Source organism: Aspergillus flavus, chromosome 6, assembly GCF_009017415.1.
Source record: "Aspergillus flavus chromosome 6, complete sequence".
Classification (NCBI taxonomy): Eukaryota; Fungi; Ascomycota; class Eurotiomycetes; order Eurotiales; family Aspergillaceae; genus Aspergillus; species Aspergillus flavus.
The window spans coordinates 876,401-901,351 of NC_092410.1; the positions used below are offsets into that span (position 1 = coordinate 876,401).

The 24,951-nt window shown below is 47.6% G+C and overlaps 9 protein-coding genes across 9 annotated transcripts; 5 read left to right on the plus strand and 4 right to left on the minus strand.

The window, feature by feature from the left end:
• Window positions 1–77: 77 nt before the first annotated feature.
• F9C07_8170 (mitochondrial 37S ribosomal protein bS6m) lies at window positions 78–627 on the plus strand (the record flags this gene model as incomplete). Its single annotated transcript, XM_041294205.1, has 3 exons — window positions 78–101; window positions 170–201; window positions 318–627. The coding sequence occupies 3 exons, from the start codon at window positions 78–80 to the stop codon at window positions 625–627; spliced, it is 366 nt and encodes a 121-aa protein (XP_041149493.1).
• Window positions 628–1,414: 787 nt separating this feature from the next.
• On the plus strand, window positions 1,415–2,586 carry F9C07_8171 (acyl-CoA thioesterase; the record flags this gene model as incomplete). The annotated part of the gene is made up of 2 exons (XM_041294204.1): window positions 1,415–1,675; window positions 1,735–2,586. 2 exons carry the CDS (start codon window positions 1,415–1,417, stop codon window positions 2,584–2,586), a joined length of 1,113 nt encoding a protein of 370 aa, XP_041149492.1.
• A 294-nt stretch (window positions 2,587–2,880) lies between these two features.
• On the minus strand, window positions 2,881–3,314 carry F9C07_8172 (putative antibiotic biosynthesis monooxygenase; the record flags this gene model as incomplete). Its single annotated transcript, XM_041294212.1, has 3 exons — window positions 2,881–3,028; window positions 3,085–3,197; window positions 3,252–3,314. The coding sequence occupies 3 exons, from the start codon at window positions 3,312–3,314 to the stop codon at window positions 2,881–2,883; spliced, it is 324 nt and encodes a 107-aa protein (XP_041149491.1).
• A 1,785-nt stretch (window positions 3,315–5,099) lies between these two features.
• Window positions 5,100–5,909, plus strand: F9C07_8173 (uncharacterized protein; the record flags this gene model as incomplete). The annotated part of the gene is made up of 1 exon (XM_041286957.1): window positions 5,100–5,909. The coding sequence occupies one exon, from the start codon at window positions 5,100–5,102 to the stop codon at window positions 5,907–5,909; it is 810 nt and encodes a 269-aa protein (XP_041149490.1).
• Window positions 5,910–6,738: 829 nt separating this feature from the next.
• F9C07_2223427 (uncharacterized protein) lies at window positions 6,739–8,234 on the plus strand (the record flags this gene model as incomplete). The annotated part of the gene is made up of 4 exons (XM_041286956.2): window positions 6,739–6,811; window positions 6,891–7,336; window positions 7,383–7,793; window positions 7,851–8,234. 4 exons carry the CDS (start codon window positions 6,739–6,741, stop codon window positions 8,232–8,234), a joined length of 1,314 nt encoding a protein of 437 aa, XP_041149489.2.
• A 10-nt stretch (window positions 8,235–8,244) lies between these two features.
• Window positions 8,245–10,817, plus strand: F9C07_1737764 (uncharacterized protein). Its single transcript, XM_041294203.2, has 3 exons — window positions 8,245–8,712; window positions 8,820–8,968; window positions 9,054–10,817. Exons 1-3 carry the CDS (start codon window positions 8,671–8,673, stop codon window positions 10,207–10,209), a joined length of 1,347 nt encoding a protein of 448 aa, XP_041149488.1. The 5' UTR covers window positions 8,245–8,670; the 3' UTR covers window positions 10,210–10,817.
• A 412-nt stretch (window positions 10,818–11,229) lies between these two features.
• F9C07_2074061 (chitin synthase III catalytic subunit) lies at window positions 11,230–12,372 on the minus strand (the record flags this gene model as incomplete). Its single annotated transcript, XM_041286951.2, has 3 exons — window positions 11,230–11,415; window positions 11,489–12,060; window positions 12,132–12,372. Coding segments are annotated over 3 exons (999 nt in total), but the record flags the coding sequence as incomplete, so codon positions are not given.
• Window positions 12,373–21,685: 9,313 nt separating this feature from the next.
• On the minus strand, window positions 21,686–22,619 carry F9C07_2235345 (acetyltransferase, GNAT family; the record flags this gene model as incomplete). Its single annotated transcript, XM_041286950.1, has 3 exons — window positions 21,686–21,724; window positions 21,793–22,404; window positions 22,506–22,619. The coding sequence occupies 3 exons, from the start codon at window positions 22,617–22,619 to the stop codon at window positions 21,686–21,688; spliced, it is 765 nt and encodes a 254-aa protein (XP_041149486.1).
• Window positions 22,620–23,154: 535 nt separating this feature from the next.
• Window positions 23,155–24,552, minus strand: F9C07_2235346 (putative 1,4-beta-D-glucan-cellobiohydrolyase; the record flags this gene model as incomplete). The annotated part of the gene is made up of 1 exon (XM_041286949.1): window positions 23,155–24,552. The coding sequence occupies one exon, from the start codon at window positions 24,550–24,552 to the stop codon at window positions 23,155–23,157; it is 1,398 nt and encodes a 465-aa protein (XP_041149485.1).
• Window positions 24,553–24,951: the final 399 nt, after the last annotated feature.

The window sequence follows — 24,951 nt, forward strand, 5'->3', positions numbered from 1 at the left end:
CGCAAGTCGGGAAAATCTCATCGTCCCCATCCCGTTGTTCGTCTCCGACGCTATCTACCCCCACACCGGTTGCGGCCATGTTGTACGAGTTAATTGCCGTTGTATGATATCCTACGGATTTCCTCAGTTGATTGTCTGTGTTAAACAAGCTAATTGAACTCTTTGACAGGTCCGTCCGGGCAGCCTCCACGAGGTCCGAGAGTATGTCCTTCCGCGATTCCGTGTCCATCTGAGACGCCTCCCTTACCACCCTGGATCTGATAAATTCACCATCTGAGAAACATGTTTGAACGACGAGGATAACTAACTCTTTTCAGAATCGCCCGTAATGCCGGCATTCAGGTCCTGCGCTCCGGCGGCGTAGTCCGCGGATACACCAACTGGGGCACCTTCCGACTCCCCAAGCCCACCACAAAGCACCAGGCCAGATACACGGAAGGTCACCACTTCATTATGCGCTTCGATGCTTCCGGCCCCGTACAGATGGCTGTCCGCAGAACCCTCGGCCTCGATCCCCGGATGGTCCGCTTCTCGGTGGTCAAGCTGGGCGACAAGCTTGAGGACATAAAGGATGTCCAGGGCAAGGTTGAATGGAACAACGCACGCAACATCTCCGAGTCTATCTAAAAGTCGACGCTTCTTTGGTTACGGATTGGATGGATGAGATGAAGAAGAGCCGTTGTACAGCTCGTCTAAGTTGTTGATTTGCATTCGGACATTGATGGACATTGACAGTTCACTGTATTATTGGGATTGAGGGTTGTATTTTTGTACTATCATACCAGCATCGCAGGCGCACATATATATCACTTAATCAGGTTTCACTTTGAGGTGCTATTCTACACCTGTCCAGATTCTCTACGGGTTGCTCAACAGGACACGTGACTTAGGATCCTAGGTCTCAAACAACAGTGTCATCATGGCCCAGTTTGAAAGGACTTCACTTTCGCTTATTAGACTTTATGCTAGTTTGTCGCCTCTATGAGATCGTCGCATGAGGGTCATTTGGTTGGCAACATGTGCTTTCCGGAAGTGGTTTCCGATTCCATTATGCCAAATCACTTTCTGATGTAAATATGCCATGTTACACTTGGAACGTGCAGCTTATTCTCAGGGTGGCTACTTGATAAGTTTTGATTCCCCACACGTTGGCAAAAGCCATGTATATATTGAGAATTGCCATGAAGGCAGTCGACACCTCCACCCGATCAGCCGAGGTTCGCCATAGTCGCATCGGGTAAGGCGGTCATGCGTCGCACCAATCTGTGGACTTACATATAGTAGTAACACATCAACTGTAAGCCGGATTAGCTTATCCCCTATTCCACTCTCCTGCTTATAGATATCCAGAGGAACAATCCCTCGAGGTCATCACCCTAATCCCCCTTACCTCAATTCCTACCAGACTGCCACCATGCTACCCGATAGAAGCGACGACGATCCCCAGCTGGTGGCCTCCCCACCAACATTTGCCGAGCTGATGGCTCTAAAGCAACTCGATAGCCCCAGCCACCTACACGGTATCTCCTCTGATGAGCCTGAAAAGATTGAGCGCTTCCAATCGCTCGCATCCCCGTATCCACCGGGTGAGGGCAAAATGGCCTTTGGTGGACACGTCTATGCGCAGTCCGCATACGCAGCATCAAAGACTGTAGAGAAAGGCTTTGTGATCCACGTAAGGTCCCTAGCTACCCATGCCCATTCTTAAAGGCAGATCGGACTGACATTAATCAGGATATGACTGGCACATTCATCTTGGCGGGCCGGTTAGATGTTCCGTATGTGTACACAGTGCGCCATGTGAGAGATGGCAAGATGTACTGTACTCGTGCAGTAGACGCCCGGCAAGAAGGCAAAGTTTGCTTCTCGTGCTTATGCTCATTTAAAAGGGATGAAGGGCCAGAGACGTTTGCACATCAGCCTCCTTCAGCACAGGAGCGCTTCAAGTCCATTCTCCAAGCGAAACGCGTGGAAGATCAAATCGTCAGTCCTAGTGTGGATGCCGACTGGTGGATCGAAGTGGTTGAACAAGGGGGTGTCACGGAGCGGGAGTTCCCGGGGTTAGATATGCGCAAGACCGATATGCAGGGGTACAACCTTACCGAGGATATAAAGCAGAACCCTGAGAAGTATCGCCAACTTCATCAGTACTCGCTCAAAGGATCGCCTCAAGATTCTACGGTTTCGGTCAGCAGGGAAGAACTGAAGGTAAAAGAGCAGTCAGGGGAATATGATAACCTATACGCATGTGCACATATGTATGCGAGCGACAGAAACTCTTTGCTGTTGATACCGCGCGCTCTGGGGCACAAGAACTGGATTGCAATGGCTAGCTTGACTCTCACAGTGATCTTTCACCAGCGTGGTAATGCTCTAAGGATGATTGATTGGGATGCAGTGTCGAGCCACGATGGCACGGATCTGCCGAAAAAGTGGTTCGTGCAAGAGGGGTGGACACCTCGTTCTGGTGAGAACCGGGCGATTCATGAGAGCTGGCTCTGGAGCCCGGATGGAAAACTGGTGGCTACCAGTTATCAAGATAGTCTGTTGAGACTCAGAAAACACGACCGAGAAGGGAAGTTATGATGTGGCCTGTATATAATATAGAGTATCCGACTGCAGAGATTCAATACACTGTATATACATATGCAGCGCGAACTATTTATACAAGTGTTTCGTGATGATATTTACATGTCTATTTGCATCCTAATGGTCTCCGCAGTCTTCATTGTACCAACATGGATGAATAGAAAAACTAGTATGCATTCAAAGGACGCAACTCAAGCAGTAGCGTAGCCCATCGGTCAACTATCGTCTTGATTACCGTACAACTCATCATACTCATTTAATCCAGACCACTCAAGCAGACTCTAAGTACTCTTAAAGCTTCGATCTTCCCTCAAACCCACCAACAAAGTCAGCTTTCGTCATCTCCGGAGCCCCTGCAAGCAAAGGCCCAATGGCCTTGGAGAACTTCTTGAACTCAGGGGACGTCCCATGAGCCTTCAGATTGTCCAAATCGGTATACCTGAAACAAGCTAGTTAGCGAACTTTCATTCAGGACCCGATCTACATAAAGCTCACTTCTCAATAAACACCAACTCCTCGGTCTTGTCAGGACGAAGAGCACAGTAGATTTGCGTCTTGGGCTCGTTTGACTGGACATGCTCCGAGAATGATTTGAAAGCTTCCAGAAGCTTGGATATATGTTAGTATGGTTTTTTATTAGAATGAGAAGAAGCTGTTCATACCTCGTTGAATTTGCCCGGCTTAGGCACGAGCTTCACGATGTTATAGAATTCGCCGCTGGTCATGGTTGAAAGTGTGGATTTGATTGATAGGTACTATTGGTATTGGTGTATCTTGGTATTATTTGAATATATCAGACTGTCTGTGTCGCCTGTGATGGAGATATGCTTTTGAAGGAGCCTGTCTCGGCTATTGTGATCATAAATCATTGGTGTGGAGACGGGAGATGCCGAGGATATATACATTCAAATTGCCTTCGGTTTGGAGATCACATTACCTTGAGGAGGCTAGTATAGATTTGCTCTGCATATAGAATAGGATATAATTACGTTCTTTTGTCTTCGTTTGACTCGAATTGTGCATCGGGAATATCCTGCGTATGATTTCCCCCTAGGGACTGCGCCAGCATATCGCCCATCATGTGACCACGTTAAACATAGAGGTGTATATCCTCTGATTCCTCTCCACTTGCTAGAGGAGTATAAGTTTTGCTGGTCTCTTGCTCTAGCATTTGTTTCCAGTAGACTCAATAAAGAGCATCCAAGTGATGTCGATTGTAGCAATCCTACATTAACTACACTGTTGGGTTACTTGCTACATAGAGAAAGGACAACTTCACGCAACCACCACACTCCAACCTCATGATACATCTGAGAGAAGTATTCCTAACGACGGATGCCAAACCTCTCTGCTCCTGTCATAACCTGCATCTATTTGTTCTCAAGGGGTCTTTTGTCCAAGAATCATCCACCATGCAACATATAAAGCAACTCAGGTTCTCACACCATAGCCTGAACTTTATTAATCCAGCGAAACAACGCGCTCCTTTCAAGCCAATATTGCAACCCTCAGTTGTTGGTTCTGCTACATCAGTACGCGAATTTTTACGATCTTTGTCCCTTCCCACCGCCTATAATCAAACAATCGGTGCAAATAATTCATCACCTGTTAGCTGTAAGTCTGTTACCATTCGTCAGTATAGTACTTTATCTGACATCAGTAGCAGTTGACCCATATTCTTACACCAGTGGACGATGGCTTAATCGTGACGATCTGCAGCGAAAGTCACGTTTCATCCAGTTTGATTTTTCCGCGCTCTGCAATACTGCCGTCAAATAATATCCAGAGGCAACTGAAGTCGTCAGCTGCATTAAAAAGGAAGGAGACTTTAACAGGGTCTTCGTTCTCACACTGGACTCAGGTCATCGCCTTGCGGCGAAACTCCCAACTAAGATCGCCCGCCACTCAAGGTTGACAATCAATTCCGAGGTAGCGACCATGGGATACTGTATGCGAAGTATGTCATTAACTCTGTTAACTTGAGCTACTCCTTGACACGCATTGTTATAGTACGGCTTAAGACCTCAATCCCGAATCCAAAGGTTTTAACATGGGGTGACGATCCTTCGAACCCGGTCAGATCGGAATACATTATCCAGGAACATGTAGAAGGCGTCCAGTTACATGAAACATGGCCTTCTATGTCTATTTATTAGCATATGCTCTGTACCAAGGCTATCTCTTTTCTCATCAAAGGGATGGCAGCCCTTGACTTTCCCGCTTTTGGGAGCTTATATTTCTCTGAGTCGCCAGTCGAAAAAAGTCCCTCTCCAAGATGAACGCTTTTGTATTGGTCCAAGCTGCCCTATCTTCTGGAATACCAGCCCTGGCGAGTTGGAACCCTATGGTGGACCAAGTGTTGACTGCGGTCCCTGTGAGTTACCTGGTCTACTTTTCAGCGAGTTATATGCGCATCGAACCATGAGGTTAATGGTATGATAGGGATGGATCTTTCAAGTTACTCCCTTGGCTTGATAAAGTCAGGTTATACACGTATTCCCCAAGGCCATATGGTCAAAGACGAACAGCTCCCCTACCAAGGTTCAATTCAAGACCACACTGAGCTCCTGGAAACAAGCCAGAAAGTCCTGGACTATCTAATTCAAGATCCTCGGATACAGAAAGCTGCATCTCCCGCACTGATACACGCGGATTTACACAAACGCAATATTTACGTTTCACCCGATGACCCAACAGTGGTAACGGGTGTTATCGACTGGCAGTCAACAAGTGTTGAGCCTGCATTTACTTACTGTAATGAGACACCAGATTTCGCCTCACTCCCCAGCGAGAGCCAGTTGGCAGAGGTCGATGAGTCTGCACCCGATGACCAGAAAAAGAAATTAAATGATGCAAAAATTTGCCACCAAACCTACGATGTGTGCATGAAAGGCCTTGTCCCTAAAGTACGGCAAGCAATGCTACTTGACCCTGCCTTGTTTCGACCCTTCCTTTACTGTCATACAACATGGAGGGATAGCGCCACCACTTTCCGCCAGAAACTGATGGAACTTTCGACTAGGTGGTCAGATTTGGGGATGCAAGGGTCATGTTCGTATTTGCCAGATGAGCAGCAAGTCGCCGTTCATGTAAAACTGTATGAAGATTTCGAGACGGTCCAAAGACTTAAGATGTGGTTAAGAGACTCTCTCGGAACAGACTCAGACGGATGGGTTCCGAATGATGTCTGGGAGGCTGCCAAGGATGCACATAGGGCTGCGTATAATGAGTGGATTGAAACAGCAAGAAACGTGGAGGCTAAGGGTGATGAATTGACAGTGGAGAAAGCTGATCGATTGTGGCCATTCCATTCCCGATGAGACAAACCCTCATCTAAAGGATCCTATTTGCCTCGATGAATATGATGGGTGGCTGGCAACCTAGCTGCAGGTCTGTAGGTACACATAAGGGTTTGTTTGTGGGTAGACCTTATCACATACTCAACTTCAGCAGTAAGATCTGAGATCATGACAATTCCTTACTCCAAAGCTCTGGTAGCTAAGGTGTGGCACCTAGATGAGTTATTAGCTTAGAGGTTAGACACTGCAGGGTTGCAGGCATCCGGCGCTATGGCAGATGTTAGTTTCCTGGACTGACTCATGTTCTCAACATGTTCTTACAATTTGCTTGAATTTTTCTGATTCCGGTTCGCTGTTATGTCTTCGTCCGAAAAATTCTCGGAGACAGAAAATTACGTGATACGTACTGAGGTTTGACCTGAACACCCGAGAAATGCGACTACTGCATAGAATCTCCTCGGTGTCGAACGCGCTAGGCCGAAGGTTTACCCTAATGTGCCGATCCCGTGTGGTCTGTGTGTGTCCATCATTTCCTTCCATGGACATTGCCCGCCCACTCCCCGGCTGGCTGATGAAGGGGAGAACTCAGCTCAGCTCCGCTGGACCTTCGTAGATCCTGTGCGATATCGGCTGTATCCAATATGATCTGCTAGCCACGTATCCTTGATCCCCGCTGCAAAGCAACAAGTGGGCTCGGCAGGCATTTGTACTTACATTCTCAGCCAGCCCGAAGATTATCTGATGGCACTGGACTAACTAAGTAAGATCCGTTGGTTGGTAGGACTTCTCGGCAAGCGAAGCGTTCATTTTTTAAGTTTTTATATCGCCCTTTGGGGGTGTCGGACCCGGAATGGAAGTTTTCATATATACCCAGGAGGCAGAACAGTATATTCCACTCGATCTGCTGAACCTGGGCAGGCACAGTCTACACACGCTGCTATCGACTATAAACTTTCCACAGAAAACATGCTGTCATTCTCAAACGGCACAAACCTCGTCAAGAAATTGACGGAAATGGCAACCGGACGGGACACTTGAGGGGACTTTCTGTCGGAAATAGGGCAGTTGAGTTTATCTGGCTACGATTCATGGGATATTCGGCCAACACCTTCACCCAAATCATACCCGCAAGAAAGTTCCAAGACATGCTCCAGCATGATCAGCTTCTTTCAGCGCCATTAGCCGCGCTCTACTGGACCGCACAAGGCCGATCCGTGAAGGATGTCTTCGGTCCATTCTATCTCAAGCCGGACTTAGACACGGCTTATATTGAGACTGGCTCTGATGGCACTCGAGCCATACTGGCCACAGACTTTGTGGACAAAGTTCAAGATCCCCTTCCATTGTGTCCACGCTCAAATCTGCGACGGCTGTGCCATGTTATCTCGGATATTGCCGGCTTCTCAGCTCTCGTAGGACTCGAGGTGGAAGTTATTTTCATGCGTCCTGTAACGGGGGGACAGCACTGATCGCGAATTTGAGATGATCAACAAGGATCACTCCTGGGGGAGTATGTCAGCAGATGATAGAGAGTATTTGAAAATGATCGAGTGCATTGTGCGAGAATTATCCGCCGTGGGCTTATTCGTCGACAATGTCCATGCCGAGTGCGCCCCGGGCCAGTGGGAGTTTGTTCTGCCCCCAGCAGATCCAGTGCAGGCTGTCGACGATCTTGCCAAGGCCCGACATACTATTACTTGCGTAGCCGAGTCATTCGGGCTACGCGCGACCCTAAGCCCCCGGCCGCATACTGGCAAATCGCCAACGGGCAGTCATGTCCATATGTCGCTGAACCCAGTAACACAGGCCACCCAGCCTCTGTCAGATGCATTCTTTGCCGGGGCCATCGCCCACCTTCCGTCTATACTAGTCTTCTGCATGCCACAGGTCGCCAGCTACGAACGTGTGGCAGCTGGTTGCCGTGCCTGAGGTGTGTACGCGACGTGGGGCTGGTACAATAAGGAGACCCCGCTTCGACGCATGCGGGATAATCGATTTGAGATCCGAGTGATGGATGGCCTTGCCAACCCGTATTTAGCCCTGAGTTCTATCTTAGCCGCAGGAATTTTGGGAATACAAACCAAGGCCTCATTAGGCACTGGTGTCGCGAATGGAATGGACCCGGCCAAGCTGTCAGCAGACGAACGGGATGCTACAGGAGCTCATAAAGTACTTCCCGCGTCACTTGAAGAGAGCCTGGCAGCTTTGGAATGCGATCAAGAATTGATAGACCTGCTTGGTGAGCAGCTCGTGCGAGTCTATTTGATGATCAAACGAAGGGAAGCAGATGATTTCAAAGCCATGGATCCATCGGAACAGAAGAGATGGTTAATTTCGGAATTTTAAAAGGCTTCAAATCGTGGACCGGAGTTTTGCTGTGGGTTAAACACTCATGAAGCCTTGGATCTTAAATCCAGTCAGCGCTCATTGTGGTTGTATATCGTTTCCGTTTTACGAATCTTGTGGGCTGTATATAAAAGATATCAGGACCAGGAAACACCCTTGGCGCAGTGGGTCGGATAGTTCCGTATAATTTTTATAGATACTCTGTATAGTACAAGGATTAAGCGTCTGTTTTATAGATTAGTATAGGTATGACTAAGCTGTGGATGACCAATAATATAGCTTTTCTTAGTTAGGATAATCACGTGAATATGACGTAAGAGCATCTGTTGATTTTCTTTGAGAGTCTGGACTCTCGGATGCAACCATCTGTCTTTATCCCCAACTTCCAGTTCACTTACTGAAGATGTACCTTTTGGACTGTCTCTGAATCACTAAAATGAAAAAGACATTGCTCCTTGTTTTTATCCACGGCTTCAAGGTACGATTCCTCACTACATACTTTGAACTATTGGATCGTTCTACCCCGCATGTGTCAACATTGATTGTCATACCAGTAGAGCCATGACGCTGATAGACCTGTCATAGGGAGATGACGATACCTTCGGAAATTTCCCGGGGCATGTACGTGCACTCATCGGTCGTGCCCTTCCTGCTATAACGGTCGCTACAGTTGTGTACCCTAAGTACCAAACCAGAGGAGACCTGAAAGAATGTGTGGGCCATTTTCGAGAATGGTATGTGCCATTTACATGCTGTGTACTCTATAGATTTGCTGTTTTTGTGGCATCCCAAATCACTGACAGTGTTTCTTCACTACAGGTTACAAGACCAAGTCATAGATCTAGAAGTCGCCAACCGAACAGCCTCACCTACCGTTGATCCTTCAGTTCATGTCTTTCTAGTTGGGCACTCGATGGGGGGCATTGTCGCCGGAGAAACGCTTCTTCTACTAGCCTCAGAGCAGCCGATTCCTGCCAAAACCTCACCCGCAAACTCGGAAACGGCCGCCAATTCGCAAATTCTTGAATCTGGCTCGTTCATGTTCCCTCATATTCAAGGAGTACTTGCATTCGACACACCATTCTTGGGGATAGCCCCAGGAGTCGTCTCATACGGTGCAGAAGGACAATATAAGAATGTTACGACTGCGTACAATGCGATCACGGAAGTAGCAGGCCTGTTCGGGTTTGGGGACAGCAGCGGCTCATCTACCAAGGCAGCAAGTGCCAATCAGGGGGCCACAAGCAATAAATCCTTACCTCCACAGCAGGCTAGTGCTGCCAGTCCATCTTCAGATGCTGCGGCGACACCATCTTGGCAGCGGTGGGGTCGATATGCTATGTTTGCAGGGGCCGCAGGGGCTGTGGCAGCAGGAGGAGCGGCTGCAATGTATTCTCAACGCCAACGCTTGACCGACGGATGGGGTTGGGTCTCATCTCATCTTGCATTTGTTGGGTGCTTGGCTCGTCCCTCAGATCTTCGCCACCGCATATCACTCTTGTCCGAGGTACAGAGGGAACGGGGAATTGGCTGTACCAATTTTTTTACAGCCTTGGGCAAGAATGCAACGTCGCTGGTAGAGACCTCGAGCCAAGGGAAGACATCACTGACTCAAAGAATTATTCGCTCGAAATATCGCACGTTCTGCACCCTCCCTCCTGAAGTGGAAAACGAAGATGCCGCGTACGACCCGAAAGCAGGACTCGGATGGGTCAAAGCTGTGAATGATAAGGCAGCAGACGAAATTAAGGCGCACGTTAGCATGTTTTTACCAAAGGAAAACCCTGCTTTTTATGAACTGGTCAATGAAGCGTGCAAGATCGTGGTGGCGTCGGTCGACCAGGGATGGTATTCGACCGCGACGGGGCCTGTAGAGGAAGTTGACGGCGACCTGCCGCGGACCGAGACCGCCAGGACCCCTGCCGACCATGATAGTGGCTTCATGGATGGTGACGATGTCGTAATTGTGGAATAAAGGCTACGATTGGTCGTCGACTCTTTCCAAATTCGAGCGTAACTCGCTTACGCGCCCTATTCTCGGGAACGCAGGACCACCGTTTGGACCACCTGCACGGCCTCTGCAGGATTGAATTTGAGCTAATTATGCCAGTCGGCACAGCCGACGCATGATATCGCTTATGACGGTTCCATCTTTTCCGGTGTTACACCCCCTATTCCGTACGGATCGCACCTTGGTGGTTGAGGGGGCAAAGAATGGTGCGATAAATAGTCCATACAATAACAAGGTGGGGGGTTGAGATTATGTTGTTAATTTAGCCACGGACTGTCTCCGAAATCGCCATGGGTTTTCCACCCAATCCATCACGGGATCGAACTGTGGGGATTGAGGAACGGTCATAGATCGATCCCCTGCTCCACCGATTATTGTCCTAGGCTCCTGACAGCCGCGGAACTATTTTCCTAGGCACATTAGTGACACCACAATCGTCCCTCCATTCCTTATTCCCGGCCAAGCGTCAGGGTTGATTTTAACCGATGGCATTTATTCTTCGTCTTACACTGCATGGTTGGCAGTCTCGTACAAAAGGCGATATATGCCATGTGAAATGTTCTCAATGATTCAATGATTCAAAGCAAACAGGAGGTTTGAAGAACAGCTTGGATCACTTTAATCGTGTAACTAGTCTAGATACAAAACTGAGTTGGCTTATCCACTGTACACATCACACAGAAGTGGTCAGGAATATCAAAGAAAACGTCGTATGAATCAACGCTACCGTCGCATGAGAAATTGAAAGAAAACATCATTGAGAATGTAACAGTCGACGTTCCACACACGACTGGCAAAACGTTACAATAATAAAAAAAAAATAACAGAAAAATAAAAAAATAATATTCAGCCACGCTCAAACTCAGGCATTAACTCGTTAGGCCGCAACAACGCGAATCAATGACTAACTTTGAAAGACTAGAAAAAATCAAATAGGTAATCCGCGAATATGATCGTCACAAAATATATCAAACCTAATAGTGACTAATAATTGTGATTGTTATAAGCCGACGCTCGATGGTGATACATGCTTCCGGCGTACTCCGAATTTGTGTCCTGGTAGACTGTTGCGCGACGATCTTCTTCCGGAAGAAATTCCTTAACCTCCCATGTATTGGGTTTGATACCGACGGAGAATTCGAGATCTTCTTTCGTAATGTAATCCCAGAACTGGGGATGATCAGCACCCGCATACATTAAGTGTGGAGTAGGGGTTAGATAACGGAAACTGCGACCAACGTACCTTGTAAACCATCATGACGGCGAGCAGATTACAGATGGTGGTGAAGAACAGACCGTCCAAGTAATGTTGGACATTCTCGCAGATGGTGTCACTGAACGCGTAGAGGAGCACCTGACCACAGATGAAGACCAGGAGGCCGAACGCGATATGGCCGAGTGGCCAACGGTCTTCGAGCGTATTCATGACCAATAGGAGTTGCATGATGAGGTAGACTGCTATACAGATCGCGTTGAGGATGTATAGTACTACAAACATGCCGACGGTGTTGGTGGGACTGAGCCCGCCCCATGACTTGAACGTCAGGAGGGAGATGACGAATGAGATGGCGAACATCGCTGTGGAGGTGAGACGGAGTAGCCAGACTGAGAGCGCTGTTCCATCTTCGTAGAGCTGGAATCCCACAAATCCGTTGACGAGTAGACTCGTGCATAGGGCGGAGGTTAGGCCGTTTTGCACAGCGACGAAATAAGGGAACGGGCCGCTCCTGGGCGGAACCACCCCGGCGTCGATGACCAGGGAGCACATTGTTAGGAGCATGTAGATGTAAAAGAACGTGATGATCTCCTTGCGACCTGGATAGTCGCGAACGGGATTAGTGGTTGTTCTCTCATTCTGAGTAAATTGCGATTTTTGGTTTACGTACCGACCGCGGTGAACTTGGACCTAATGTGTAGAATCATAATGACTGTCATAGCCAGCGCTATGATATGAACGAAGGATGCGGCGCCTTCGAAGATGATTGTGTTGGCCAGTTCAATGTTTCGCGCATAGCAATTGGGGATGATGCCGGTTGCGCCTGATATCGAGGAGGCCGGGCCCACCAGAGAGCACAGTGGCAGCGCTGCCTTCTGACAGATCGTGTCGAAGTCACCGAACCCCATTTCGAGCGCCCGTTGAAGCTGGGTGTAGTATAGCTGAGGGATTGTTTGGGTCGTCCGATGATATCGCAAGATGAGCGGATCCGAGCCGTCTCCACAACGACGGACGGAGACGGGTTTCCAATGATCCAGATAGGACTTCCGCGGCGTCCACAGGAGTGTATGCAACGAATGACTGGTGTATTCCGGGGAAATGAAGCAAGACGAGTGAGATCCCGATAGTGAGGCGAACGACAATTAGCGTCCGACGAGGGGTTCTGGCCTTGTTTCTCCTGGTTTGAGGCTTCTGGAACAAGAATCACGAGGTGCGCTAAATCCAGATCAAGGCTAGCCCAGATAAGCTTAGTCCGAGGTTGCTATTCTGGGATTAGTGCGTCTCCCCGGATAGGCCACCTTCGCGCTAGCCCATCTTGGTAACGTGTTTATCTAGCCCGAGCTGGAGGCCCTAAAGCAGCATGCTAACCGCCTCTGGTTAGGTTGGGGGAGCCTTCCAGCTATACAAAGTTCACATTCTCCAGAGATGTCGAATGAGGCCACCGGAGGTCACAGACAAGCCTGGCCATGCAAGTGTGGCCGCATGAGTGATCTAGGCAAAGAGTGTGTGCCGCGCACAGTTCCTCGTGTTATTGGCCTTGTTTTTCCCTGCGATAATTGCCTGTAGGCAACGAAGCATTTGACCCTTGTTCGAAAAAGCTGCCAAGAGCCTTAGTATGTTCATATGTATTCTACTTGCCGGGAGAAGGTATCACATAGGTTGTGATGAAGACCAATCTCTGCAGATCGTCTGCTATACCCTTAAGATAAAAAACGTCATTGGAATCGTACGTACCGTCATATTTGCAAAATCGGGGAATAATTTTAAGCCTGTAGGCGCACAAAGTCATTTTGACAGGGGCCCATCTTTTCTTTTCTTTTTTTTTTTTTTTACTAAGCCCAAGACAACAGACTGTTCTGGCACATGATTGACGGTGGACGTAAAAAGCAATGTTAGCCCGAACCCAAGTCAGGAAAGCCGATCCACTGCCACAGGTGGTGGAAAATGCCACAACAATGCATCTGAGTGGCCACCAACTTCAGGGCTGGAGGTCTTAGCACCTTCTAGAATGAGTATACCGCTTTACTGATCCCGGCCTGTTGGGCGTGAGTATGAAAAAGATCCCTGAAATGTATTACATCACATCTGCGGAGTGGGAGAAAGTGAAACGAGCTTTCCCTTAGGTTTTACAGGTATCGAACCCCACATGCATTATACTTCTTTCTTTGTTATTATTTTTTCCCTTCTCCCTTACCGTCTCCTGCAGCCTCCGATTGTCCCCGGACTGTGAGTCACATCTTTGTCACTCGTTGAGGTTACTATTTCGGTGATATAATGCCATTGTTAATCTTATGACTAGAACTACTTTGAGTCTTGGATGACTTGATTATCCGATGCTCACTTCGACGATTGGACGATTTAACTTTTCTCGAAGCCGTGGATCGATTCTTCGTTAGCCGTAGTCAAAGCCCGACGGAGGGCTGTTGTAACCTTGTCAAGACATGCCGTACTCCGAGTGGGCCACGATCCCGCGACATACTTCAGGAAGGCTGATTCGGATTCGACCCCCCTACCGTATACTTTGCAATATTTTCTACTAAACTTCAAAAGGACAAGGCAGAACTACCGTGGTTTTCTTGGCATACTGTTTCTTCAATCAGCTTACGTATGCGATATCAATCACCAACAGGCGGGTCATACTCTCTTCCCGTCTCAGAGAGATGCAACTATCTTATGATATCATGGTTTCTTGTCCGATGGGGCTAAGATCATAATATCAGGAACTAAGGGATTCGGAATACTATGTAAGAATTATAATTCTTATAAAAAAAAAGAGGATAATAGGATTTTAACCAGTGGTCGGATTTAGTTCCGAGCCACGGATTTCAGACCCTGAGGCACCAACCGGATGTTTAAACTTTGAGCCCGAACGGCACTACGCTATAGTTAGTACCATTCGGTGAATTTCATGGCTCCAAATCCTTCTAGTGAAACCCGGAGAAAAATTACTCAAGTCACGGGAGTACGTCCAGGTGCTTTTCCCGGTTGTGCGGAGCAGATTAGGGTACGAGCCGATCTGTTACTACGGCGCCGAAGTAGTAGTAGTAGTAGGTCTAAGACTCTAAGGAGACGGGAATGTGCATACAGCTCAGCTTAAATCGAGTCACTTCATCAGGGGTCGAGTATAATTAAAGGGAGGCATATGGGTACCCAACAATTTTATTCCTTTTTCCTTCCTTTTCTTATTTCTTTTTCATTCCCTTTTTCTTTTCTTTTCTTTTCTTTTCTTTTTTTTTTCTTCTCAGAAAATGACGCTGTGGAGCGGAAGGAATAGGACATGAAATCCGCCGAGTCAGGCACCATGAACCTTATGATACTCACCCAATGAAAACCTACCGCCTCTGCGGAAATATTTTGAACCCTAAGTGTCGAACCAACAGGCTTTGTCGGATATGATAATGTAATTGAGCAACTGCCTCCTCATTATTGACAATGAATGACCCTCCAGGTATCTACCTTCCAAGGTTATGGGTGGTCTTAGCCCCCTAGGAGAGGAACTGCGGAGGAGGGTCTTCGACATTGAGCAAGACAATCCCAACGGTTTCGTACCGTTACATCGGTACCTTACTGATCGGATTAACCTCCACCGAGGTTGTTTGCTTTAAGTAGACCTACTCCAGACTTACTGGTGGTCTAACCCACGACACGTCCAGGACTTTACCGTCAGTCATGCATGAAGATCCTAGTTAGCGCCACGTGTAGATGAAGCATCAACGGCTGCGAGGGACCACGTCGATCTCCCATTGCCCCGATCGGTCCTAAAGCAGATGAGGCTTCTCTCCTCTCGCGTGGGACACTTTCCTCTAATGTTACTAGAGAAGTTAGCTGCCGCGTCGTTAGTCTACGTCCTTAGTTTCACTATTTTCTCGATTGCTGCAGTTCCAATGACGCTTCACGGAGATGGGCCGGTCACAGTGCAGGGATTAATATTTTTTTTTTGTGTTTCTTCCTTTTTTTTTTTTTTTTTTTTTTTTTTTTTTTTTTTTTTCTTGTTCTTGATGCCGGACTACTCCAACGCTCTGAAAATGGATCGTCGGGCATTACCTTCTTTTTAGTATTTTCTCAATTTATTTTTTTATTTGCCTTGTATTTGTTGATTTTTCTTCAAATAATGCTAAATAAATGAATTTCTAATTTTCTTCACTCCCCTGTCTAACCTTTCGGCCGCCGGCTTGTGATGGGCCACAACCCTGGTGGTTCTTTCTAACTTACTAGCAAACAAGCCATGCTGTAGTTGCCCTCCATGAGCAACGGACATATATTATTATTCTTCCTCCCCTGCCTCATATGGCCTATCTTGATACCATTGCTTCATACAGACTTGTTCAGTATATCTTCTTTTAAATCCCTCGACCCTCTTCGTGCCTACAGATCCTACTTAGACCACCTTCACATCCGAGGTCGGCATTGTTCGATATACTACTATCATAACCATCCACACAATTGAACTTCTCTATCCTTCCGAAATTTGAGACGACATTCCTTTCCTCCAAGACCATTCCTTCTCTGGCGGCAGTGGATGCGGCAGCAATGTGCAACTACTTCAAAAATTACTACATATATAGCACCTGTCGTGAGCCCAGTGTGCATTTCATCCGGACCTCCATCGATGGATCCAAAGAAAACCGCTGTAACGACGGACCCCACGATCGATTTATTGTGGTGGTCGGCAAGTGTCGACTTTGTCGTTGAGTTGATATGGATCGACGTCAACCAAACACTATATGGCCTCAACGGCCTCCTCCGAACTTAAGAAGGCGGCATATCTTCACGGCATATCTCACGAATTTTTTCGAGAACCACCATTAATCATTCTTCGATTGTTCCATGAACGCCTTATTTACTCTCTCGTCGTCTTTCTGTCCGACCTATCTGTTTATCTAATTCCCCCCCCCTTTTTTTTTCTTTTCTTATTATTTATTCTTTCATTATCCTTTTCTGCATCTTCCAGAATTTCCAGGCGAAATTTCTCTGTCACATGTATATTGGATTTGGCACGGATATCATGTATGGCGCTTTAAGGAGTCAACAAAAGAGGGTCGGCTTTTTTTATTTTATTTTATTTGATCTGATTTGACGCCTTTTATCTTCCCTCTCCCCTGTTTAGATTCCATTCATGTTTTGCTTCAGTCATGTTATTATACACCACTCTGTTTTTGTCACAAGAAGGAAAACAGACTAAATTTACCACCATTGTTGCCTATTTGGATGGGGTTACTATTGCTTCCAAATGGGGGCGACTTTCCGAACTGCTTTATTCTTTTCTTCACCCCAAGGTGGGAACGGACTGACTTGCGAGGGGAACCACTTTGACGAGTCAGAGAAGCGGGAACTAGGGGGGGAAAGCGCTACAGTGCACAAGAGCCCGCCTTGACCTTCTCTTAGACTAGCATCAACAGTACTCAGGTTTGAGGGTAGAGGATAACGCTATACCGCTAGCCACCGCTTGTTATCAACCAGTGGTCATTGCACTTGACGCAATGCGGTGCATGATAGCAGAACCGTTGCCTGCCAAGCATATCTCGTCCTGCATCTACGGAGGCCCAGACAGAGTCTGTGCTCCCCCGTCCTATGACGAAGTAAAAGCGACCGGCCGAGTGGTGTGGATTCTAGTGGTTCTTCGAGCCGGCTAGTTGTCAGACCGGAGGCTGGCCTGCATTATTCCCCGATGGGCGGTTGACAGTCACACGGAAAATCCCAACAAGCTCGAGAGTTACGAACAAGGATTAACGGCTTGGTCTTGGTTCTCTACTTTCTTTTCTGGTTCTCTTTGTTCTACCCTGGTCTTGTTTCCCCCCTATGAACCTTGCCAAGGGACTGCCACTCTGTGACCGACACGACCGATGCAATGTGATCAACGCTGTCCCCCTCTCCATGTGGTGTAGTGACACAAGAATATGGAGTAGACGTTAGTTTAGTTAGTCTATTAGCACCAAACAACCATCAGTTGGTGCTGAAATTGCATGGACGGGTGGAGGTCTCCAAGGTTAGTCGCCAAACTTCTCTCCCGGGAGTGGGGAGGCCGAGGATTTTTCGGATGGCGGCCATCGAACAGGCATATTGCATAACTTATATTATCCCCGCAATTCTATCCTTTCTCATTTGCCCAGGGATTTGAACTGCAGCATTTCTCCCTCGCACCACGGTTAATAATTTAATCTCCGATGCCTGCTAGGGAACGCGGAGAGATACCATTGTGTATGGCCACTTTACCTTCTGACTAAGCCCAATTTCGGGCCGAATGTGCATTCCTGCAGGGCAAGCTTAAAACATAGCCGGTCCACTCGCTACACTAAAGAGTTCAGGGGGAGGACTGGATCCAAGGTGGTCGTCATATCCTCTGTATACATCGCTCACTATTGGCTAGGAGTCAAACCTGAAGAAGCGTGACAGCTAGTCATTGCACAACCACTTCGATAGTCGCCCTGAAGATCCGGAGGTCCAATGAGAGGGAACCATTAACGCCAGGGACGTGGATCATCGAAGTGGCACGTATGCGAGCTCTTTTCCACCTCATCGCACCATACGGTCAGTCAAAGTTCGGTGATCGAACCGAACCGAACCGAGGCCCTATGGAGATATCCTCATCATATATCCTACGGAGCATCACCTCCTCGCTAACTAACGCTCGGGCGGGTACAAGCGAAGCCCGGGTAGCACATGTCACTCATGTCATGGCCTGATACTATGATGATCATGTTCACCCACGGTTAGCAGAAAACTTGAAAAAATTTAACAGATTAAGACCCAAGACTATGATGCATCTCACCATATCATGAAAACCTTACATGAGGTTGTCCATTTCCATTCCGGGCTATTTACACGAAAGCCGAACTTGTCTTATCACACACTACGGAGTATTACTCGGACATACTATATTATACTCCGTAGTATTTGGTTCTTAGTCGTTGATTACACTAAGCACTTAGTACTCTTACGTGGCCTTGAACCATCACCGCTCAGACCATGCAGATTTTCGAGGCACAACTGCGCACCTCAAAACGCCTTTGACGGTGCGGACGTGTGTAGAGGCGCCAGTTAATCAAAGTTGCCAAGAGATGTCGGGGCACAGTTTCCTCGACCAACCCCTGTAAACTGTATGATCTGGCCTCCAACCGAGTATATACGTATACTTCATCGAGATTTTCAAAAGTACGAGCAAACAGAGCAAACCGACATCCTCAAGCCAAAAGACCCTTAGAAATCCCCACAGTTATAGTAGGTCGAGGGCACGTGCACTCCCCTATGCGAGCATTCCTCCACAGTTAATTACATTCCTCCCTCCCAAGAAGAAGAAAAAGAAAAGGGGCAACCGACCAAACAGTCGATCAAAGAAAGTTCAATGAGATTCAGGAGTTAATTGCCTAATTAGTATGAGAATACTGTACTCTACCCTGAAGTACCATGCATGCAGCCAAATACTAGGATGTACAGGATCCTGTCCAGTGGCCCGCTCTTTGCAAAGGTACAGTCTCGAGGAGCAATAAGCCCCCTGCTACGTTGGCTCGGCAGAGTAAGCGGCAACAACAACGCGAATTAGCGATAAATTAGCTCTGCCGCCTCACTCTTCGCACTAACCATGGATCTATATATTAATCTTCAGGATCCCTACTTGTGGAAAAATACGACCATCGAGTCAGCTTGGACTCTTTGCTTTTTCTACCAAGAATTGAATATCATCATTACGTTTTGGTCTTTCCGGTTCTGTTTCTTGTCTGAACTTGGCTTATTCTTTATTGATTTATATTTGAGACAGCAGTACTGCCAAGACAAGACCAAGTCAGTGCCTGGCTAGTTACCAACTAGTGGGGAAGCGGTCCTGGAGCTATGACCGTAGTCTACTTGCTCAATATACAGCACAGGGGGCCATTTACCCTAAGTTCTGGAAAGCGCTCGTGTAGATATATCGATTGGGTTTGTTCTATGCATGTACTTTTGATAGACCAGTGAGCTCTCGTAACGTTCATCTTTCTAAGTGGTTGTAGCAGTTTTGATTTGTATCAAATCGATCGACGTGCTGGTCTCTTGACTAATCTAGAAGTACTATCTATGTGGATATCCAAAAAAAAAAGGATCTTTGAAATCCTGATAATAAAGTGAAACAGCCTTGTAACCTGGATTCACAACGATCTCACCGAGTTCAGTACTGAAGTAGATTCTCAAACAGCACACCACGACCCCTTCCTTTTGACCCTATGGATTCGTATATCATCTCTGGATTTAGTTCAAGGCAGTTGGCCTAGCTTCATACCCACTGATCTACCTCAGAAGCTCGTATCGAAACCACCGAGTTAGTCTAGACCGAAATGCTAACTCTTGAGACTACTACCTGACGCGGAGTGTACGTATTCAATGTATGACAATATCCTGATGTCATTATGTTGAATGTACGATATGTCAAATTGGGGTTGTAAGTTTGACGGAAATAGTAAGGGTTTTGCTTTGACTAGGTGTTGTGGTAAGGAACTTGAGGTTATGTTTTGGTATATTTGGTGGTATACTTCACTGGTGGAATGTAGTAGGGATAGGCATTGTATGCATCGATTTACAGATTGTATACTGTGTAGACCGTTGATTGAATAACTACAGTTATTAGTCACTGACAGTGCAAAGGTTACTTATCAATGTCCTTTATATATGGTGATAAATTCTATACCGATACTTATATCAACCATAACCAGAGAACATGTATCTATTTCCAGACTCAAGATACGTACATACCAACTCCCACAACAGTAAACACAAAACACATACATCCCCCAAAAGTACATCAAACAAAAAAAAAAAAAAGTCCACAATAAAAACAAACACAAACCAACAAATCCAACCCTCCCCAACCCCAAAACATACAACCAATTACCAAATCTATTCGGAAATCAATCTCCGTCTCACACCCCATTAACACCCTTACTATCAATATCACCTGCACATATAGTAGGTAACATCCACCCGCCCGTCAGATTCTAAACCGCTCCCCTGGCGGTTGATCCCGGCGTCACAACATATTATGGACTGATTTTATCGGTCCCTTGTCCCGAGTCTTTTTTTCTCCGGCCCGATCCGTGTTCTTATTAGGGCTGTTATTGTGCTGTGTGCGTGTGCCTGTGGTGGGGTTAGGATAGATAGAGTGGGTTAGTGTAGGTGATTAAGGGTTCTGAAACATAGTGCTTATGGCTTTGTGGCGAGGGTGGAGATTAGGTTGGTACTGGATTTACTGTGCTTACAGTAATACTTGGGAGTTATGGTAGGTTGGTGGTTGGATGTTATTTATGGATGGGCTTGATTAGGCGGTTATTTATATGTTGTATGCTCTATAGACAAAAGTACCAGTCTGTATATATTGCCTACCTTGTCTATCTACCTACATACTCCATACATATGGCTCCTAGGTATCACATCACATGAACAACACAGACCCTATCCCCAAATCCCCCCACTAACACTGGACCTACCCGGAACACACCAGAAAAAGACAAACCCAAAACCCCCCTCCAACCCGACCCAAAACACAAAATCTAAGACGGTACCCAGTTCACCAATGCAATGCTCATTTCGGACGAAGGGACCCCTATAACAGAAAGAGTTATAATAACACGGCCTGCTAAGTCGTCGGCCAGAACCGACGTTCAATTTCCAGCGTGGTAGTGGTTAAGTAATTGCTTGGCGGGGGAAACGGTCAGGTGGTTTAGGTTGGGACTAAGCTTTGTCACTAAGATAGTAGTCGTTGCTTTAGTAGTACTATCGGGAGTTGGAGAGGCTCCGTGTGTCCTTTTTCTGGGTTGTTTTGGTTGTGTATGTTGCTGGTTGGGCTATGGGTGTGATTGTGATTGTTTGTGATGGGATGGGGTGTGATGGATAGAGTGGGGATTTTGAGGATTGGTTTTTTTTTTTTTTTTTTTTTTTTTTTTATTTCTGATCTTTTCTTTCGCCCTTATTTTTGGTCTAGAGGATTTTGTTAGTCTAGAGGATTTTTGGTTGGTGGGTGGTGGTAGTGTCTGTTGTATACTACCTTCATACTGTTATGGGTGGGATAGAATGTGTTATAGGGTTGAAGCAGTCGCTTATAATTTAGCTAATGAATGAATGCTACATATATGTATGAGTATCATGCCCTCGTTTCATAATCGAAGAAATTGTAAAGCAGCAGGCCTCCGTAAACCCCGCCATCCCGATTCGCCATCAAATACCGCATACAGTAAAAACAGATAGAAACCGCCCGAACCCTCACTTCTCCGAATTAGGCTCACGAACCATGCAATAAAGCTGTCAAACACATTATCAGACATCCATCATTCAAGATGCAAAGCAAAGATAAGAGAAAAGAAACCTACCATGCAAACATCCTCCCCATCCCGACACTCCATCTCCTTCTTCATCCTAAACCCCATCTTCTCATAAATCTGCACATTAGGCACATTCCGCGAACTCTCCAAATAGCACTTCACCCCCTCCCGATCCGCCATATCAGTAACTGCCTCGAACAACTTCCTCCCAATCCCACCCCCCTGCGCCTTGGGACTAACAGCCACAATGTTGCAGAAATAGTACCCCCGCGGATCATCCCAGATTGCGCTCTGCGCCTCCTGCTGCCTCTCCTTCCAGATCCAGTACCGATTAGTCCGGAGCCCGCCCCGTCCCAGATGCCACACGTTGTTGAGCATCTGTCGCCAGCTCAGCAGCCACCCCTGACACCAGCTGTACCAGCTCTCCGGCTCGGAGGCGGCATGCGGCGGAAGCCAGCAGGACACGCCGACCACGCGGTCGACGCCATTCTCCCCGGTTTCCTTGGCGACGTGGAACAGGGCGTTGTTGATCCCCCAGAGGCACCGTGCTGCGAGAGAATCATAGTTTCTTTGCTTGTTGAACTGTGTTCCAGGCATAGCTTGTCCATCACGTCGGTCGGTGGTTGACCTCGACCGCGTTGATGGGCCGCTGTTCGTTAGCTATTGTTTCTGTGGTGGGATTGCTTGCCTTGTGTTGTGATAGCCGGGCTTGAGTTTTGGGACTCTGGAAATGGTGGTTTTGTCCGTTGATCAGAACTCACCTTGGAGGGATCGAAAACCCATTGGAAATATGGGTCCTCTGCGAACGCTTGTTGGATAACTTCGATCGCCTCGGGTATGTCGGCTTCTGTGAGGGGAACAACTTCCACGGTCATAGTGACAGGGAGTATGGATTTGAGTTTATTGAATTGTACTCGTGTGGGTGCCAACCTTAAATACAGATGAGCGTCGGGAACTTCCTATGGGCGAATAGACTTACCGGGTGAGGATAGATATGGTTGTTCTGAGGTACAGTATGATCTATTCCCGGCAGGAAAATGTGGCGACGGCAAAGGAAAGAAATCTACGAGAATTGAGGTAAATTGGCCGGTGGTCACTGGATCATTTTGAATGACAGCAGCTGAGAAAGCATCCGCTCGGCATGATCCGAAAAGGAAGCTCTATGCGGGATTCTCCACAGGGTTCTGGGCGGTAAGGACTTTAGATCTCAACGACGTCATATTCATTGCATATTCTCCTGGCTACAACAGCGTCACCGTACATTTCTCTTGCTTCTCAATACACTTGATATTCCTCCTAACATAGCGATGGCGAAACACATTTGATCATAGCGACCACCCACAGTGAGCGAGAAGCACTCAAAGTAGATAAAGTTCATCACCTGCAAGGTATGGAGATCCGCCCCGGAGATCAGCTCTTGAAGGTGGAGCCGATAGGGCCAACTTTAATGTTGGAATAGGCCACATAGGCGCTAGGGTTGGAGGCTTCGACCTCGCTAGGAACGCCAGACGACGTGGAACAAGTTCCACGGGCCACGCCGGGCTTGCTCGTGGACTCGTTGGTGGGGTAGTTGCTGTCAAGCCAGAGCATGTTGGCATAGTAATCATCCCACAAGCTCATAACCAGCACCATGCCAGTCGACATGGCTTCACCCATACCGGCGAGCCCACCATGTTTCGCGAAGCTGCCCGAGCCTTCGAACAGGGTATTCTCCGCGGTGCAATACTCAGAGTTGATGGTGTTGCCGCTGAGACCGCTAACGTCTGCGCTGGGCTGGGGGTACGTGACGCCATCTTGCACGTAGAACCGTTTAATCTCGGATAGGGTGCCGCTGGAAGTGCCGTCGTCGGTGATGAACTGGGTCACAACTGTGATCGGTTTGTTGGTATCAATTGTCTTGCCAGGGCCGTAGAAGGTGGTGTTGCCCACACGATATGGGTTGAAGTCGCAACCGTCAGGATCACACGTGCCACTGTAGCGATCGGAACTATATGTGCCACCGCAGGCATCCCCAGTGCATAGAGTGTTGGTCGGCGTATCGCATGGGTGAGGAGTGAGAGCCTGCGAAATGCTGTTGGACTCCCATATGTCCAGCTCCGCGCAGCAGGAGCCATGGTTTCCAGTGCCTGTATTGGCATTGTTGGTTGACGATACCCAGCCTTCGACATTGGCCTGTCCCTGGATAAATTTGAGATCCCGTGGGCATTGAGAGTCACAGTAACCAGTACCGTACTTAGCACCCGCTTTGTTGTTTGGATATTTGGAAACACCTCCATCGGCATCCATTACGACGAAGTACAAAGCGCCATTAAGACCACATGGGAGCTTGGAGACGTCCACATCAAAGGTAAACTCTTGGTTCAGCAGCTTGTAAACCTCGTAATGGGTATCGTCGGCCATCATGTAGACACGGGAACCGACGTTCTTTCCGTTGGAGTTGCTGGTGACAAAGTTGAGACGGACCTCACTGCCGCTGGTGGTGATGCCGTAAGTGTTTGAGTAGTCGGCACCATCCAGGGCACATTTCTGGGCACATGCGTCATTGGTACTGCAGTAGGAAGTATCCCACTTGTTGCCGGTGTAACAATTGCTAGAGCTTCCAGTTTGGTGGACCCAACGCCAGTTGGCATCGAGGACAACGGAGCCTTGGTTGGTGCTGCAACTACCGCCGTTACCGCATGTCTGCCAGGTCATCGAGGGATGGGTTTCGGTCTGGTAAGTCCCAACCTGCTGACCCTGGGCAGTTGACAGAACTGAGGACAAGATGAGGGCATTGCGGCAGATCTTGGAGAGGGAAAGGGAAGCCATCTTGACTCCACAAAGCTTTGCCGGTGCTTGGATTTCATAAGAGATATCGAAGAACTCGAGAAAGAAGTCATCCTTATATAGATGCCCTGTCCGGCTCAGACATCATCGTATCGTGCAAACTTGAGGATTTTTCCACCGGATCGAAGGACCGCCGGTCCGTTGGAGGAACAATATTTGGAGACACAAGCAGCTCATTCTCCGTGATGAAAACAGAATAACCTCTATTGAAGCAAAGAAAAGAGCGGAAATCAGTTCGCACTGAGCCTAAACAGGTTCGTATTCCCAGTGGCTAAGACCTAGCGGCGAGCTTCACGTTGTGCAGAATCTGGACACTTTGCCCCGTAGTCTCTTGCTCCTCATCGTAATAGGAAAGGCTGCGGAATCTTGGGATGGACTAGT

Coding starts and splice junctions, on each gene's coding strand:
- F9C07_1737764 (XM_041294203.2), top strand. CDS start 8,671: ATGAAAAAGACATTGCTCCTTGTTTTTATCCACGGCTTCAAG. Junction 8,713..8,819: donor TTTTTATCCACGGCTTCAAG/GTACGATTCCTC, acceptor GACCTGTCATAG/GGAGATGACGATACCTTCGG. Junction 8,969..9,053: donor GTGGGCCATTTTCGAGAATG/GTATGTGCCATT, acceptor TCTTCACTACAG/GTTACAAGACCAAGTCATAG.